The sequence below is a fragment of the Pseudonaja textilis genome, chromosome 5 (genome assembly GCF_049901715.1).
Source record: "Pseudonaja textilis isolate UNSWEBS1 chromosome 5, rPseTex1.2, whole genome shotgun sequence".
NCBI classification, from domain to species: Eukaryota; Metazoa; Chordata; class Lepidosauria; order Squamata; family Elapidae; genus Pseudonaja; species Pseudonaja textilis.
Genome location: NC_141994.1, coordinates 31,987,851 through 32,007,577, shown reverse-complemented (window position 1 = coordinate 32,007,577; position 19,727 = coordinate 31,987,851). Strand labels below are relative to the sequence as shown.

General features: G+C 38.3%; 1 protein-coding gene across 1 annotated transcript; it reads right to left on the bottom strand.

Moving 5' to 3' along the window:
- Positions 1–7,058: 7,058 nt before the first annotated feature.
- On the bottom strand, positions 7,059–18,435 carry SLC35E3 (solute carrier family 35 member E3). Its single transcript, XM_026699872.2, has 5 exons — positions 17,911–18,435; positions 17,113–17,223; positions 14,967–15,125; positions 13,578–13,660; positions 7,059–12,745 (listed from the first exon to the last, which is right to left on the bottom strand). Exons 1-5 carry the CDS (start codon positions 18,301–18,303, stop codon positions 12,559–12,561), a joined length of 933 nt encoding a protein of 310 aa, XP_026555657.1. The 5' UTR covers positions 18,304–18,435; the 3' UTR covers positions 7,059–12,558.
- Positions 18,436–19,727: the final 1,292 nt, after the last annotated feature.

Genomic DNA, 19,727 nt, shown 5'->3' with positions numbered 1-19,727 from the left:
GGGCAGAGCGCAAAGAGCTTTGCCAGGGCACCCAGCGCAGCTGACAGGCAGGCCCTCTTGCCCGGCGGCAGAGCTCTGGCCAAGGCAGCGAGTGCCTCCCCGCCAGGCCCTCCACTCATCCTGCCAGGGCCATGCCAGAGCCATGCGGGCTGGGCAGACCCAGGAAAGCAAGCTGCGGGTGCGCGCCCACCTGCCAAGCAAAAGAGCCGGGCTGACCCGAGCTTGGCTTCCTTCCCAAGTCCCTCCAGCCCAAACCTGAAGGGGCCACCGGGAGAGGCCGCCTGAGGCAGTGATAGTGCCCACTCATCCGTGGACAGGGAGGCAAGGTGTCGGCCTGCGCTGCGTCATCCGAGCTGAGCCCCACCGAGTCAGTGCCTCTGCCCGAAGCCCGTGCCGCTGCAGCGTTTGGAGCTGCCGTCGCATTTGGAGATGCGTCGGGACGGGGACGGGCTGGACGAGGGGTGGAAAGGATGGGTGGCTTCGGGCTCTCTCTGCCAGACCCGCCGGCCAGGGAAGCAGCCCACCTCGCCTGTCTGTGGATGGGTGGGCGCTATCACTGCCTCGGGCGGCCTCTCCCGGTGGCCCCTTTGGGTTCAGGCTGGAGGGACTTGGGAAGGAAGTTCTTCCATCATCAGAATTCACAATCAATCTCAGTTTCAAAAGGCAGTTTTCCTCAATAAAAACCTTCTTCACACCTCTTCTTCTCATCTAGTCCCCACTTTTTTACCCTCCTTTAATCACACTTTTCTCAAGCTGCCATTTAACTTCCAGAGTTAGAGGGTAAAAACATAAATTAAGCCGCTGCTGCTTAATCTCCACACTCACCCCTTCCACTCTGGAGTCTTCGCTTTTTAAGTAGTTTCTGACTCAGGTCCACAGTAAATTTTTGAGCCGTTTACCCGCTCCTTCCTCCCACTGAAAAATGCACTGCCAATCTATAAGGTGGAGCCGGGGAGACACTCACCCGCAGGTAAGCTTCCAGTCCTTGCCGCAGTTGCTGCAAATCCACAGCTCGTTCGTTCCCTCTCCCGAGACCAGGCAGATTCTTTAGACCAGGTAGCTTCTTTTCACTAGGCAGCTTTTTCCTCTCCAGGCAGCTGAAAAATCGCTCAATCGCCTTACCCAACAAAGGGAAGCTGCTCAAGACAGGATTTCTGGACCCTGGTGCTCTGGATCCTTACGCTTTGATCTTTTGTCAAAATCCTTATACTGCTACTTTGTAGATCCCTAGGACCTAACCTGTGCATTTTTGTAACATTTGTTACTTCTACTCCTGTCTCTGAATTTAGTTACTGGTACTTTTCTCTTCTTCGGGCTCCCAGTGGCGTGATTATGCATCTGCCTTGGTCGCCATCTTCCAGGGATATCAGCCCTTCCTTCTCTTTTCCTTCACCTTGGAGCATGTGATCATCCTTCTTTGGAGCTTCAAGCCATGTGGTCCTGCTGTCCACCATTAAACCATCTTTTCTAACAGCCTCCATGTTTCCAGTGTCTTTTTCCCCACTTGGAACTGAATCCAGAAGGCTATTTCTTCCAACACCACAACTTGAAAGGCCTAGGTTAATACCGTGGAGACCGTGAGTTCTACTCCCGCCTTAGCCATGACAGCCAGCTGGGTGACTTTGGGCCAGTCACTCAGCCCAGCTCATCTCACACGTTGGTTTTGGGGAAAATAAGAAAGTGATATATAAATAAGCGTGGAAGGCCAGGGACGTGTAATAAAAATGGGATATATATGTCTATCTGTGTAATATATATCACACACACACATACAGGTGTACCTAATAGGAGCTGAGCTTCACTAGAGAGCGCCTTAGCTGTATTTTCCATAGGCTGAAAGCATAATGTATCATAGTACATTTATGTTTCTAACCTCTGTCAACCTATGGAAAATATAGCTCAGCTGCTCTTGTGAAGGTCAGCTGTTGAGTAAGCAGACACATCCTTAATCTTTTTTAGCGACCACAAGGTAATGATTTGCCATTGCAATCTTCATAGTCTCCTTTACAGCTCTGAGGATTCCTGGTGGTCTCTCAACCAGGTTGAAGTCCACTTTCAGCCATAGCACTTCCTGGATGACTTAGGGCCTGTCATTCTCTCAACCCAACTTACTTCACTGAAGTTTTATTGTGGGGGTGGGGGGAGGAAGGAGTGCTGTATATGTTGCCTTGAGCTTCTGAATAAAAGGGAAATATGTCTGGGGCAATGACCCTGCTAAACAAGGGGGTCCTTTTTTTGCTACTGCACCTTACATTGGTCTTCTCAATAGGTGGCAATGTTCACTTTTTCTCTGAGATCCTGAACCTTTCAATACAATAGGGAAATGCAATAATACAAAGGAGACATACAATTTTATCCTTGATATGTTGGAATTGTATTGTAGGTATACATCAGTGTTGCTTAAAGTATGATTTGAAAACTCTTTGTGTCACTTGAGACCTCTTAGGTATTCATGAAATGAAGACTATTTTCCAGATATTGAAGATATTTGCAAAAATTCAAAACAATATAACTTCTCATTTTTACTTCTTAAACATATAAGATATGGAAAAAATACATTAATATCCAGTTGGTTTAATATTTTATATGATTAAATAAAGTAACATGATTAATGTTTCGATTTTGATTTTTAATACACTAAATATTGATAAATATAATCCAGACATATAAAAACTCTGGGGTTCACCATAATTTTTAACAATGGGAAGGGGAACTGAGCAAAAAGTTTTCACACAACAAACATGGCACTACATTCAAACAAAATAAGTTCTGTAAAAAAAACGTATAAAATAATCAGAAAAACAATTTGGTGTAGTGGTTAAGAAAGTGGGAGGCTGCTAGTTCTAGTTCCATCTTTTGCATGAAGTCAGCTGGTGGATCTTGGATCACAGATTCACCCTCTGTACTAGGAAACAGATAGTGACAAACTACTTTCGAAATTTTCCAAGAAAACTACAGGGACATGTCCAGGCAGATGCCAGGAGTCAAGACTGAATTGAAAGCAAAAAATAAAATAAAATCATGTGTCATGAGTAGGGAGCATGCACAACCTTTATCTTGATCAATTTCTGAAGCCATGACAGCTTTAGATAGCTTTAAGCTTTAAGAAGGGACATGGTGTATTCCTAGATGATAAAGTGACTAGTGGCTACTACTACAAAAGCAATATTCTACCTTCAGATAGAATAGTCCTGAAAAACAAAAGGTTTCCTCTGTGTAGGCTTCACAGGTATTTCTTTGTTTTTTTTTGTAAGCATGACCTTTGGTCTGACTCAGCAGGGCTACTATGAGATTATCTTTGCCCAGACTTGTTCTGTTCCAAAGCATCAGCAAATACATATTACAGATTGTTGAGCACATAACTTAAATATCCAAAACCACATAAAAATAGTATTTTAAAAATTATTGGGTTTTTTTTTTCTCCAGAATTTCTCAACATCCAAAATACTTGCACTCTTAAAACTGACCAGATCAAGATCTTCATTTTATTCTTTATTTGGCTACTAAAACATTCTTAGATAATTCCATGTTTAAAATGGAGTTGCTCCAGAAATGCGGGTAGATTTCAGTATTTGGAATAGTTTCCCTCTAGAACAGAGGTGTCAAACTCGAGTTGTCATGTCATCACGTGATGTATCATGACTTCCCCCCACCCTTGGTAAACGGGGGTGGGGGTGGGTGGGCATGGCCAGCATGTGATGCATCTGTCCTGTGGGCTGCGAGTTTGAGACCCCTGCTCTAGTACATAGACTGGCCATTTTGATGACATTTATCAAAAAGTTATCAAAGACCTAACTTTGCCAACGGACCTAAGGGGTATGATTGCACACTTGATGTTTTATATACTTTTATATTAGAATTTCTATTTTAATTGTACATTTGTATTGTGTGACTATGATTGAAAATATTCATTTTTCTACTGTGGATATTTATATTGTTGTGAGCTGCTATAAGTTTTGATTTTTAAATGGTATATAACAGTAATAATACATTGCATCATGAGCTTTTATAAATAATCGTGCATAAAATACTGCTTTTTAGGAATTATTTATTGAAAAGATCACTCATTAAATTGTCTTTGAACAGATTGATTGAGTACATTTAGATAATACATATTATCCACATAATGCATTTCAATATTATAATTTTATATATTGAAAGAATTAGATCTTTTTCACCTTAAGAAATGCAAACTGCCAGTCATTGTTAAAAAGTAATCTTTAATACTTTCCCATTATAACATTTCAGAATCAAACCTAAAAATATTGACTCTTGCCAATTGAATAATTAATCTAGAAGATACTTAAATGTTGCATTCTTCCTTATTTGTTTTATTGTTAATTAAGACTATGATTCTATTACCACTTGTGAATTCTGCTGAATTCGGTGGAACTTTAGTAAAATAAAGGAAAAGTAGAGTACACATTTTGTACATTAATAAAGCAAATTAATAAAACTTGTATTTGTTTAGATTATTATTTATACCTTCATGACCAATTGCTATGAATTAGGGATGTTGACTTTCTATGTTTTTGTTTTCATTTTTTGAGTTACAGAATGCCCTACCTGTCAAAACTAAGAGTCATTAATTTGAGTATATTTTAAATAGCATAAACATATAGAACTTTGATACCCTCGACATAGGTTGTACCTAGAGTTCTCATCATTAATCAGTTCCAAAAGATTAAGTTTAAAGTGGGTCTATTTAATATCTATAACTATAAATGCGTATAAGCTATCCCACATTTGGTTTTGTTTTTACACTTTTAATTAAACATACAATATTTATTTCACTTTCCCCGGTTACTTATTATTGTCTATCATATTCTCCTAGAGGTTATTGAGATATCAGGAATGCCATCTCCCATGTGAAAATGTTAATTTGGACCAGTATGATTAGTTAAAATTGAGAGACTTAAAATTGAAGGAACAGAGGTAGGCCTTGGCTACGGAAGCACAAGCTCTTTAAGGAACTCACGTCCTTCTAGATGGTTTCAAAAGTTGATATCTCTTGACTATCCAGGAGGAAAACTCCAAATGTGGTGCTAATATTAAGGGAAGTGGTCCATCACTGAAAGCTCCTATAAGGGAAGACACAACCACTCTTTTCACTTAAGATATTATTCTCATCATCCTAATATTTGGTCGGTAAAATTACTTCTGGCATTTGGAACACCAATACAAAATATCAAGGCCAAATTGATTCAGATCAGCAAAATAGTAATAATTGATACAATTTTCATATAATTCCTCTAAGTGTAGCAGAAATGCAACTCAAATATGGTAAATATGGAGTAAAGATAATTTCAGTTATGCAGAGGACAACATTTCTGTTTCTTGATCTTGAATTCATTGTTCTCATTTTAATGTATTGTTTTCACAACTGTCCTCGCTAAAGTTATGTTAGTTTATACTGAGATAAAGTCAAGAATTTTTGAAATTCTATAATTAACAGTTGTGGTGATAGTTTGTCAAGGCCTTATGACTTCTTTCACAAGCTATAACCTCTTGCCCTATATCCAAACAGAAAAACCAAGATAATTTAATGTTCTATCTTGAAATTCTTCCTGAACTAGTAAAACCTCTTTAAAAATCCCAAGCGCTGTTTAAAGTAACTTTATGAAATCACTTCTCTGACAAAAATACGCAATATTTTTAAATAAGGAGAGCTTTTTCATCCAGGGTCCGCAATAATTTGGGACTGGATTTTTTAAAATTGATATGGTTGCAGCTATGTTAAATGTAGAGTGCCCTACTCAAATTGAAAAACTTATCCAATTTCAAATTATTTTTATCCTAATACATTTTGATATTTGTCTGCATTTATGTCTGTGTATATATACTGGCATGCCTCCTAGTTAGTTTTGACTGCTAGCTACTGCCTGGGCAATTTAATGAAATCTTTTTTGGGCAATATTTTTCAGAAGTGGTTTGCCTTCTTCCTGAGGCTGAAAAAGAATGTCTGGTCCAAAATCCTCTAGCTAGGTTCATAATCATATTTAACATAGGACTAAAACTCAGTTAATGGCTTAACTGAGTGCCTCAGCCATTAAACCACATTGGCTCTCTATGTAGAGATGTCTCAGGATATATATAGGATGTACTTCTATGGATAGTTGCCCTGGGATGACATCAGCACATTATATTCTGTTATCCAAGCTTTGGTAATAGGATAGCTTACAAATTATAATAAAATAAGTAGTGGCATGCTATTTATTCATACAAATGAGTATACACAGTGAATATTTTGGTAACTAATGGTGTAGAAAAGAAAGAGGTGCTTGCAACAGAGTGTTTTTTAATTATTTCAGCAGTCCTCTTTCCACAATACTCATTTTGTGAAACTGCCAAATATCCCTTCCCCACATTCAATATATGCCCATAGGCCTATCCCTGTCCCAAGTTAATTAAACATTGCAGAAGGAGACAATCTGTAGCCCTTCCAAGAATTTTTACTATATTGCCAATGAGCTCCAGATCAAAGATAAGATTGTGGAAATTATTATCCAAAATATTTTGAGGAAAGAAGCTGGCCTTGTCTATGTTAGAACCACAAATCCTTAGAATGAATGAATATATATATATATATATATATATATAAAATAACCCATCGTAGACCATAAATATAAAAGAATGACTAATAGACACATACATTCTGTTTATATGTTTTTTTTCAATAGAATTAGAATTTAGTTCACTTTACATTAATGGGAAGGCTCTTCAATCAGCAAAGAAATCATACGGTCAGCTACAGCTTTGGATCTTAGGGAAAACCACTGACTTAAACAGTAATATTAAATATATAGTTATCTATGTAAGGATCAGATATAATTATGAAAGTGGACAATTGCAGGAATATTTGTATCAACACAATCATGTTTTTCTTAAATCTCACCTTTTTTTTCAGTATAACAATTCCATTCAAGTATTTTGAAAAATAAAGAATATTAAAAATATGTATCACTTAATCTGCCTGCATATTAGGGAGAGATATTCGAAACATTAAACAAGTGAAAACTGTTCCAGTTTTCTAAAAAAGTAAAAAAAGAGTTCAGAAGTAAGACTAATAATTATCTATTTTATTCATAAAAAACAAGTATCTTGCATTAAAAACATTGCATTCTGTTTTATACAAAGTCATAAATATATTTTATGATGATATATTCTATTTTTAACAATAAAAAGACTCCTACACAGTGCAGACTGCCATCTACACCATTCTATTAATTTTTTGTATGTTTGTTGTGTGATATATTAAGGGAATGGGAAATTATTAAGTCTCTAGATATTAGTGGATTACAGTTTCAGTTATTCTTAAAACCCTGTAAGCCTGACCAGCGGTGGAATCCAGTAGCATCTAGAGACCTACAAATTCCCCACCTATGACTATTTTACAAATGCAATAAATGTTACAGCTGAATGAGATGTGGAGTTACCATTTTGTTCTCTAAAATACTTGAAGAAAGGATACATTGAGCTTGGATGCATAATGATACTCTAAATCAGAGGTCTCCAAACTTGGCAACTTTTAAGACTTGTGGACTTCAACACCCAGAATAGCTGGCTGGAGAATTCTGGGAGTTGAAGTCCACAAGTCTTAAAGTTGCCAAGTTTGGGGATCCCTGCTCTAAATTATTGTTACTCTTTTCAAGACATAGGATGCAAGGATTTGAAATTTTAAAATTAATGTTTGATGTGTTTACATTTCAGAAAATACTCTGCAGAGCACAAAATTGCTTTGTAATGCACAATGACACTACATTGGACATGCTGTTTTGGATGTTACCTTTAGCAGGCTGTTTTGAATAACTGCAGCTGTCAAATATTGCATTTAAAGCATTCTTCAGTCTGAATAATAGCTAAGATCCAGCTAGTCATTATATGAAATAGCTGAGCTTTTATAATACTAACACAAAGTACACGGATGATTTACTGAATAAATTTGATTTTGAAGATATCAAATACTTTTAGAACAGCAAATGAAACTGAGGACATGTTCTGTGCTATTACTTTTGTGCATCTGGACAAATGTTCCTCATTAAAAAATGACCCACTTAAGGCAGTTTATAAAATATACTGGCCAAATTTCTGAAAGTGGATTAGATTTATATTCTTCATGACATTTCAGAGATATTTTATTGGAGGAGATAGATTCATTTTTTTTCTCATTATCACAGCTTCCTAAAGTGATATGGACAAAATAAAATTATGGATAATACATTAAATGTTCTGTTTGATAGCATATTTTATAAGAAAACAAAACATAAAACATTGTAATGTCTTTATTCTAATATAATGATCAAATGCATTTTTGAAATAAAAGTGAACTCCCTTCCAAAATGAATACTTTTGAAAGCATACTGTAATATTCCAACTTTGAATTTCAGGTTCATAGGAGCCAGTTTGATGTAGTGGTTAAGGCATCAGAAACCAGGGAACTGAGAGTGAAAAGCCAGGTGTCTTTAGGTCACTCCCTCAGCCCAACTTTCCTCATAGATTTGTTATGGGGAAAATAGAAGGAGGAAAGAGTATCAGTTATCTTTGTCGCCTTCAGTTATTTATAGAAACAATAAAGGCGGGATTAAAAACAAACCTAAATCTTTTATGGGAGATGAGTATCTATTTGTAACAGGACAGTAAAGACTCTGTTCCTCATCTGCTTTTGGGTTTGTTCTTTGTAAAAATAGAAATGGCCAGGGGGTGAATGGATAGTGTGTACACAAGAGTGTAATACAGATAAACATACACAGTAGAGTTAGTAAGACATTAAGGTGCTGGACTAGGACTGATCCAGCATGTCCTTCAATGGACAAAACTTCATCCCAAAGCGGATTGATTCAGACTGATTTTTATATACACTCACAAAAGTAACATTAGCCTATAAGGTTATTTTCTAACATAAATGTATACAACCAAGAAAAGACATTTTCCTGTAACAAACAGTACAAATGAATCAAAAGTGCAAAATACAGACTGTGCTTGCATTTTCAGAAATTTAGAGGTCATTACATTAGTGTATAGTATGGTTAGGTTTTTATAATTTTTGCAGCTTTGGATTCAAAAAAAGTACATTAATCAGACAATATGTCTAACAAGTACATAAAACCAGCTACAGATCTTGAATCATAGTGTAAACATAGATCCAGTTCATAGCAAATTCTGCATTCCCTTCTAGAATTTGGCCAAACAGTAAATTATTACAGTTGATCAATTCACCTTGTTTGTCCTGGGTAGTTTCAATTAGAACTACAGTTAATATTTGGAATATTTAGATAATAACTATTTTAAAATTAAAGTTTCATTAGGAAAGTGACTTTTGTTCCTTTCCTAGAAAAAGTCTTTTCCCCAATATATTTTTAAAGATTTATATAACCCCCCTCCCACACAAGCACATTCAAGGCAGAAAACATACCTAATTCTCCTGCCTCCATTTTCCCCACAACAAAGTCACCCAGCTGACCTTCATGCCTAAGGCAAAACCAGGGATATCTCTCTTGTGGTTTCTAGCTTTAACTGCTACATGTAGTCCTTATGACCACAACTGAGCCCAAATTTTCCATTGCTAAAGTTGTTAAGTGAGTTTTGCGGCTTTTTACGACTCTTTTTGCCACAGTTGTTAAGTGAATCATTGTAGTTGTTAAAGTGAATCACATGGTTGTTAAGTGAACCCAGCTTCTCCCAATGATTTTGCTTGTCAGATGTCATCTGGGAAAATTACAAATACTGACTCCCGGACAATGCAACTGTCATAAAGTCATTTTTTCAGAGTTGTTTTAGCTTCAAACAGTCATTAAATGAATGGTTGTAACTCAGAGTCTACCTGTAGACCAGACTGGATCTCAAAAATAAAACAGAATATAACACTTTTCAATATATAAAGCAATAACAAGATTTGTCCCAGACTACACTTTTATTATAGCATTTTTATCTTTTTGTTAAACTTTTGCTGTTCCTTTACAGTCTTTTGCCCTTAGGGCTGGCCACAGGGACCCTGTAGCGTCCTCCTGCCTGTTTCCCACCCAATTCCCTTCCTCAGATTCCTGCAGGCTTTGGGCCTGTTTCTCATCCTGCTGGGCCCCATATCTTCCTCCTCAAAGATCTCCAGAGCTCTGTTTAGGGAAGGACAGGTTAGCCGGCAGCAGGTGCATATGGCTGAGGAGAGTGAGGACTCAGATGAGGGGCCAGGACCATTAGGGAGTGGACTGCTGCCTTCAGCGATTGTGGGGGCTGGAAGCAGCGATGAGGAAATTCCCGAGGAGTGTGCAGGTGCACAGGGCTGCTTGTAGGAAAGAACGGCTGCAGCAGCACAGGCGACTCGGGAGTAAGGCTGCAAGGTAATGGCCCCTCCTTCAAGAAGATAAAAGCCAGCTGTGAATCAAATATTCTTTGCAGGAAGCAAAAAACATTTTGAAACTCCAGCCTCGTGGACATTGGAGTATCTTTAAGTTGGTATTTGAAGACCCTTGTGAAATATTTCTTATCTGTAATTCTTGGCAGCCTCACACAGTTTTGGCGAGGAAGTTAATTAGTTTGCAGCAGCCTTTTAACCGGGGATTCGTAAGAATCATTAAAAGGTTTCTGTTCCTTTGGTTCGTGTTTATTTTATTGGAAGAGGGCTTGGGTCAGAACAGGCTGCTCCGTTCCTGGTCTAAGTGGTGTGACTGCAGGAACAGCTGCTTTTCCAAGTAGCCACACTGAATTGTAGTGACTTGGAAAATAATGGCTTCTTCCAGGATAGTGCCATGCGGGCCAGCAATGCAGTGGTTTGCTTTGCTTCCCTAACATGAGCTCCACAGTATTCTGAAGCCCTGCAGAACATGGTGGAATACTGCGGAACTTGTGTTTGGGAAGCAGAGCAAGCTGCTCTGTTGCTGGGTCATGCAGAGCCATCCTGGAAGCAGCCTGTCCTCTTTCCCTAACCTGAAACCAGAGATTTTGAAAAGTGTGAGATGGTGACATGAAGTGGGGTGGAGGGTGTGGCGCTTGGTGGGAAGGGAAGCAGACGCCAAGGCTTGCAGAGACTATGAATGGAGGAAAGCAGAGTTCAGGGTGTCTTGGGAGTGGGGGAGGCCCTGTATTAGGCCTTCCAGGGCCTCTCCCGCCACCCCGAGGGAAATGATGATCTATTGAACAACCATATCTGGGAAAGCAGGGATGAAGGGGTTATAAGAGAGTCACTTCCTTTAACTGCTGTTACGACTTCCAATCATAATAAGCAGACTCTATTATGGTCAGGAGTACAGAATTACTCTATACAGAGCTCATAAACATAGAATCTGGAGCATGGTAACATGACAAATCTATAGCTAATCATAATCCAACTAAGTTGAATTAACCAATAATTTCAAGTAAATATTATAACTACAGTTTAAAACATAAGGATACATTTAGATAGGACTGGATAGTAGTTCCTCAGTGACTAATACCATCTTGGTTTAACCATAGTTATCTTTATATCACCAAGTTAATTTTCAGTGAGAATTTATCCTTAACTAGCATTTGAAAGAATGGGATCATGTTGATTTAAAAAAATCCCCATAATGCTTTGCACATTTTGTCTTAAATATGTTTAAAACGTAACAGAAATATATACAAGTTGCAAGAAAGTTTACAAATCAAGTTGCGAGTAACACTACATCTGCACTCGCCAAAATAATTAGAAAAGAAACTTCTTGTATAAATTACTGAATCTTGAACGAAGTAAAAAGAAAACACTTTCAAATTACAGGAGCCAGCCTGCATCGAGTTAGGTAATACTTACAAACTTAGAAAACTTAACAACTTGTAAAATTCTCAGGTCTTAATAATTTTGGAGTACCAGTATTTTGTTCAACTGTGAATGTTAATTACAGTTAAATATACATTAAGTTTTAAAATATTCAGAACAAATATAACAATGGATGTGAGTATTAAAAACAAAGTCCCAGATGGAAATTAAAAATCCAGAGAAAAATAATTTGGTTTCTCAGCATTTACCAGATCCAGAATCTTCAATGTTCACTTGATCACAAAAAAGCAGTCTCTTTTAATACTGATATAATTGTAAAGACATGATTAATTTTCTAGCACAAAACATTTTATCTGTCTGAATGAGTTCATTTGGTATAAATAGGACAGTTCACTTAGAGATTGCACTGTAATTACAAACAGCCCTTTAGGAGAAACAAATTGTGCATACATACATATGGAGAGGGAGGGAGGGAGGGGAAGAGAGAGAGAAAGAGAGAAAATATGAAGGAAAGAATGAATGAATGAATGAATGAATGAATGAATGAATGAATGAATGAATCTGGATATGCCAACATGAGCAGGCACTCTTCATCATCAGTCTTCTTTACTGTGCTTTTCTTTCTACTGAATCCTATGACCCCCTCAATTTAATACAATCCATACTCCAACTGGCCACAGTAGGAAGTGGCAGTGCATGGGAGCTATAGGCGAGAGAATACCTGCTCTGCTGGGAGATGGACAATTTTAGATTCCTCCATAGACAGTGCATTGCTTTTGGAATCAGTGCATACTAAAGCAATTCTTTTGTTACCAACAAAAACACTTAATTTACGGACGTTGAACCAGTTTGCTTTTGTTCCCATCTTGCTCACTAAGTTTGAAGTGTGTGTAAGCTAGAATGCCAAACAATGTGCATGTAATTCCAAGGCCTTGATTAATTGATAAAGGATCCTTAAATAAGAGATATCCTCCCATGAGGGTGATGCAGAATTTGAAGTGTCCAAACATGTTGTATCTACATAACCGTATTAAGGAACATTATTATTTATTATGATAAATCAAAAATAATGAAATACTAAATCATGTGCCAGATTTGGCTTCTTAAGTCCTACTCTTGTATTTAATTCATTTTTGGCTTTAAGTGAAAACTTCTGTCATTGTTAACTATACAGAGAGTCCTCGACTTATGACCACAATTTTAGTCCAAAAATTATGTTGCTATGTAAGACATTTATACAACCTTTCTTGCCATAGTTATTAAGTGAATCCATTGCAGCTGTTAAGTTAGTAACATGGTTATTAAATAAATCTGGTTTCCCAACTGACTTTGCTGGTCAGAAGGTTACAAAAGGTGTTCATATCACCCCGGGACATTGCAACTATCATAAATATGAGTCAGTTGCCAAGCATCTGAATTTTGATCACGTGATTATGGAGATGCTGTAATGGTCATAAGTGTGAAAAATTGTCATAAGTCACCTTTTCAGTGCTGTTGTAACTTTGAACAGTGACTAAACAAACTGTTGTAAATCGAGGACAGTCTGTGTTCATTTTATGTATTTTTTCAATAAAACATTCATTATTATTTTACTGCTACTATAGAAAGTAAATTCAAGTATTGGAGATGAGTTATTCTCTCATAAAACAATGCAAACAAACTTGTTGAAAGATCCTAAAACATAGTGCTTAAGTCCAATACAATATGATTCTACGGTTTCTGAAAGTTTTACTTAAAAGGATTTATTGGTGACTCACCTGATGTTTCTGATTTCTACAGTTTATTACCAGTGTAATACAGTAAATAATTTTGCAAAACTGGAACAACAATTTTCCAAGTGAAAGGATACGTCACTGGTGAAGTATTCCCAATAATCCAGTAAATAGACAAGTTCACCATAAATGCTATTATTCCAGAGACCAGCACCATAGACTGTGGATTAGGGGAAAAAAAGCACAAATCATTGCAAATGATTTTTAACAGACAATAATTGGCATAATTTGTTGCAAATGGTATCCTTTCCAATCATTTCACATTCACAGTAAGAATTACAGCCTGTGTCTGTAAACAATTGGATCTGATTTCTTATCCTTAGTTTTTTCTACTTTGAATTATTATTTCATCTGATAAATGTTAAAAACCTGGAAGCATTTTTCTTTGAACATTTAATTGCAAGCTGAAATATGGAGTATAAAACAAAGCTATATAAAAAGGGTTCAACAGATTTACATTTCACAATACCTATTTCCAGCAATATTTCAAGTACCATCTCCTAAGCAGTTTTATTTATTATTGAAATGTGTTTGAATATTAGTAGCTTGGGTTGGTAGTTAGGTTGTTGGTTTGAACTCTGAGTTTGGCAATTTGGTTGCAAATGTTTCATCTCCATTTAAGGAGACATTGTCAGTATATTAGTATCATTTACTGGATCTATAAACTATGCCTTTTGATTACATCATGCAGGGGGTGATATAAATAAAACACGGATTAGAAGTTAATTTTTATTTTGAAACAAAAATATGCCACCACAAAATATGGAGTAAAAAGAAACATTAAGCAGCAAGAATGCCATTATAATTGGAAAATGACTAATCATCAAAGTATTAAAACTTAATGTACTATAATCTTTACTGTCCTTCCAAAACAATATAATAAGGAGCCTTTTGATTATTCTTGGAAAACAGTGTGCGGGCCAATCCACTGTATATTTACTCATAAGTATTGTTTGCTGTCTTCTGTTTCTGTGGTTGCTGCTCCCAAAACTTTTACTATGAAGCTGGCAAAGAGTCAAAAATAGACAAAATTCACGGCAAGAGAAGAACCAAGGAATACCCCAAGCCAGCCCTCTAACCAAGACAATGTAAATGAATCAATCAAGACCAGCTTGTTTGATTTCAGGAAGATTTACTTCATTGTGTGCCTTCTGACAAATGCTTGAAGAAAGGAAAAGCAATATACTGTATGCAGTCATTATCAATTGGACTAATTTATGTTAATGTATAAAGTAAAGATTATTTTAAAAAATAATTCAGTAGTGGATGATCTTTTCATGTAGTCCTTCAGTTGTAATATTTCACATTTGAAAATTCAATGGCTAACAAATAATGGGAAACATTGGTTCAATAAAGAACTTCCAAATTTAGGATTACATTTTCCTATATTTGAATATGAATATTGTTCGTTAAATTTTAAGAGCATTTAGAACAAATAGAATGAAGAAGAGAAATGAATAATTTACCACAGCAGAGAGAGTCCAGGGGCCAAAAATTCCACCTTCTCCAAAGACTGGTTCAAAGAAGGGCACAACGCACAGCAACATGCCACATGACATTGGTGCTTGATAGTATAGTAGCTGCATAGAATTTACTTGTAGTTCATGTTGTTTTGCTCCTACCCACTGAAACAAAGAAAAATAGATCAATAGCCCACATGTCTAACCTTGACATAAATAAATTACAATATGCTTACTAAAATACTGCATTGGTGTGTACTTTGAGAAAAGCATGTATAGCTCAACCCTATTTATTCCAAGCATCTGAAAGAAAAGATAATCAGTTTCTTCTGTTTATCCTGATACAGTGGCATAAAAATTAGTGTCTAGATTACAGATTTCTTAAAATGCCAAAAAAATAAATAAATGAAACTGAATAAAATATTTCTAAAGGCATCTTAATACGCAAGCTTGCTAGCAATTAAATATTATAAACATGAGCTAAAACTTTTGAATTTGAAGTTGATGCAAGCTACAAACTGCACGGAATGGGTAAATCGAGGAAACAAGAAAATATAATTCCAGCTATGACCTTCATGGATAGTTCTAGACTAGAGTAAATTTCCCCAATATGGGCATCTTCTATATATGAGGATATTAGCTGCCAATATGTTTAATAATAATCATGCTGGCTGAACAATTCTAGAAGTTATCAACTTGGGAGGAAGCAGGGCAGTGATACAGGTGGAAGACTCCCAGGTTCCATTGTCAATGTAAGTAGCATAGCCTGAAGACCCTGAAATGTGCAGCGAGAAAGGACTGTGAGGCATAGCATGTTTTGTTGCTGGATAACATAGGAGAGGTAGTGGTGGCTCCCTGGGTGAAGGTTGTAGCTGTGCAGGAGGCATTGTTGAGTGTGGTGCAAAATGGGAGGAGGTGGAAGAATGAGAGCTTGCCAAAGGTGCAGTGCATTCCCAGCCGTTTGTGTTAGACATGCTGCTGAAGCTCACATTGGAAGCTGTTGGCCTGTTACTGGGTGGAGAAAGCAGAGGCCTATCAGTTCTATCTGTAATGACTACTGCACCCAAAGTCAGCAGAAAGTCAACAATAAAACAAGTAAAGACTTCTAAAAACAATCGCAATATTTTGCTTAATTATCTTTAATGAAAATATCAGTTATTTTTATTTGCCATGAGGAAACTCAATTTAAAATGTATGTTTAATGATAAAACCTCCACCTACTCCTTAGAAATCTTTTCAACTCCCTTCCCATCTATCTCTCGCAAAAATATTATTATGGGAAATATAATGCATATAAACTTGGATGAGTGCCTGGTCACTCAATCACCACAACGGAACCACCACAGGCTATGAAATGGAACTACCAACCATCAAGTAATAAATAACAGCCTAATCAAGGAATTACCAAGGAGAAAATACCACCACTATCAACACTGACAGGGCAAGCTACTATATTTAAGCAGAGAGCAAACCCCATTTCCTCCTAGCTTTGATGATGTTACCTAATTGGGTAATGAAATGTCTGGAAGCAAACAACCAAACTCAGAGAGTACTAAGGACTCCATAGTTCATCTCTGAGCTACATATATTCTTTTCTATTGAAACTGGGGTGAACCACTATCAAAGACTGTTCAGAACTGTTTAAATGATTAATAGGCTATTTATAGACAAAATATTTGATATTATAATGCAGTAGCTTCCTGAAAGCAACATTTTTCATCCTTATGCACACAAGTTATTGTTGAGTACAAAACAGAATAAGCAACAATTTTCCATCCCTATCATCATACAATTAACTATCCAATTAGCTATTTAAAATATTAATAATATTACAAGTACTTTGGACTAAAACTCCTTATTAATTTAAGACAGTATCATCCATGATCAAAAGCTACGGCCAAATACAACCTGGCACCAGGTTGGGATGAATTTAAGAGTGAATATGCCAGCCTTCTACAAATACAATTTATATACTTGTGTATAGAGTTTTTTCAACAGAAAATAGCTTTTCCTACAGATAAATAAGACATATTTAAATAAAAAGAAACCTATGTACAACAAATATTTTCTATTCAGAAGACTAGAAATTAATACAGAATAGATTACGTAAAATATTCTAAGCTTGCATTTTTTAAAACCGTATTTAACTTACCACTTGATAAAGAGATGTGACTATAACACCAAGAGCAGCAAATATCATTCCAAGAAAACTAAATTTCACATCATAATAAGAATTTAAAAAAACACCTAAAGTGATTGGAATCTGTGAAAGAGAGAAAGAAACATTTGAAGTGTAAGTATTCCAGTATTATTTCTTAGTACTGAAACAGTCTTCATAAGACTTTTTGGTCTCCGAATGATTAGAATTTCCACAACCATTAACGTGTATAAATAAGACAGAAGGCTAGCAGGTGCTATATCTCTAGCTCTTCATAACATCTTGTCTGACAAATTTTTAAAAAGCATATCTTTTTGGTTTTGTGATTGAACCTGATATATTTCTTGCAATTTTAGGATGAAAAGGAGGCATTTACATTTTATAGTTTGGAGTCAAAGCCTTTACACACTGGGTAGTTAGCCACAATCAACTATGGACATTCATTATTTTACTTACACACACACACATTATTTTACACATAACAAACAAACAAACAACTGTACAGTGCTATGACTCGGCCAGTACACCAATTCTTAGAAATTGTAGACAGCCTAATTCATCAAATCTAGGAGCATCAGATTTGGGAAATAATTGTTTAAATCAATTATTTTTAACCAGCCTTCATAATCAACCCAAAAGGCGATCCTTCTGGCAATATTTCACTTCCAGCATTTCTCCTTGCTCTAGGATTGCAGCCTATTACTTGGGGAAGCCCCAGCTCCCGCAAGCGAGGGCAGCCCTCTCTCTTCCTTTGGTTTCTGCCCACCCGCCACACCCCGTCCTGCTTCTCACCAAAGTGAGCTTGATGCGGGTGGCAAAGGTCTTGCCGTAGGCCACACTCTGGATGAGCACGATGACCGGCGTGGTCATGGCCTTGGCCAGCTGGTAAGTGCCGACCGTGTTGTTCTGCAGGGAGAGGTTGGTGAAGACCACGAAGCCACAGAAGCTGAGCGCTAGGGAGAGGATCTGGCGCGGCCGCAGACTTTTGGGGGCGAAGACGCCCAGCGACTGGCACACATACAGCCCCAGCCAGGTGACGGCGAAGTGCACCAGCGTGAGGCTGAGGTTGGGGAAGCCCATTCGCACGTACAGCCACTTGTTCAGGAAGACGATGCAAATAGACGCCGCCAAGTTCACCAGCAGCCCCGCCGCCAACCGGCCGCGCTCTGAAAGCCACCCCTCCATGCTCGAGCTTCTTCCCAGTTCCACGTCCGCTTCCTGGGCAGCGGCAGCAGCAGCCACCGCTCCCGGGGAAACAGCTGGCACAACTGCCGCCACGGCCTCTTCCCTGCCCGCCCACGTGACCCGGGCGCAGGAACTTCCGCTGCCGCGGGAACCCGGGCCTTCCTCGGCAGAAGCCCCCCCGGGAAGGGTCTCCTCGCCTTTCTGGGCCGGCTGCCCTCTCTGGGCTCCGGGTGGCTGCCGCTTAGCCTGTCGTTGCGCGGACTCATGTTATCGTGGCTCAGCGCGAGCTGCCGGCAAACGCAGGCCAGTCTCCACGCCGGTTGGCACCTTCGGCTTTTGCGGGTGTTTTGGGACTGGGGAGAAGTTCAGTCCAACCCGGCGTCTTGCCTGTACGAGGGAGGAGACAGGATGGGGCTTTTTTTTAGCTCTTAAAGGCAGCGGCGCAAGTCCACCCAAAAGACTGGAACTGGCCATTTAGGAATGCAGGTCTCCCTCAGTTATAGAAGCCGTCATCGCCTTTCGATCTCCATTGGGGCTGAATTGACACATATTTTGTGACTGAGCTAGTGGTGCGAAGACACCCAGAAATAATCATCCCCACGATTTCAGGGACATGGCACAAAGGCAAAATCGGTTCAGTTCCTGGTGACTTTATGAACACATAAAACAATCCCCATTGGGCGATCTTTTCAGAAATACAGTATTTCCTCACCTGGGGAGAAAGAATGACTAATGTTGTTGGTCAAGAAGTTGTGTCCAACCCATCGCAACCCCATGGACAACATTCCTCCAGGCCTTCCTGTCCCTAAACCGTCCTCCCGAGTCTATTTCAGCTCACATCAACTGCTTCAGTGACTCCATCCAGCCACCTCATTCTCTGTCGTCCCCTTCTTCTTTTGCCCTCAGTCTTTCCCAGCATTAGGCTCTTCTCCAGTGAGTCCTTCCTTCTCATTAGGTGGCCAAAGTATTTGAGTTTCATCTTCAGGATCTGGCCTTCTAAAGAGCAGTCAGGGTTGATCTCCCCTAGGACTGACCGGTTTGATCGCCTTGCAGTCCAAGGGATTCGCAGGAGATTTCTCAAGCACCATAGTTCAAAGGCCTCAATTCTTTGGTGCTCAGCTTTTCTTATGGTCCAAATTTCACAGCCATATATTGCAACTGGGAAAACCATAGCCTTGATTATACACATTTTTGTTGGTAGGGTGATGTCTCCGCTTTGTAGTATGTTGTCTAGATTTGCCATAGCTTTCCTCCGCAGGAGCAAGCATCTTTTAATTTCTTGGCTGCAGTCCCTATCTGTGGTGATACCATCTTTTGGTACTGTCCCTGGGGAAAACCCCACGGTGAGTACCAAAAGGCAAAAAGAATGACTATGGGCACGTGAAAAAGCAATAGGAGCAAGAGTGATTTCTGACTTCCCTAAT

Excerpts from the sequence above, each read along its gene's own strand:
- SLC35E3 (XM_026699872.2), bottom strand. The coding sequence starts at position 18,303 with ATGGAGGGGTGGCTTTCAGAGCGCGGCCGGTTGGCGGCGGGGCTGCTG. Across the intron at positions 17,224-17,910 it reads CCCGCATCAAGCTCACTTTG|ATTCCAATCACTTTAGGTGT; the intron begins GTGAGAAGCAGG and ends TCTCTTTCACAG. Across the intron at positions 12,746-13,577 it reads GGGAATACTTCACCAGTGAC|ATACAACATGTTTGGACACT; the intron begins GTATCCTTTCAC and ends ACGGTTATGTAG.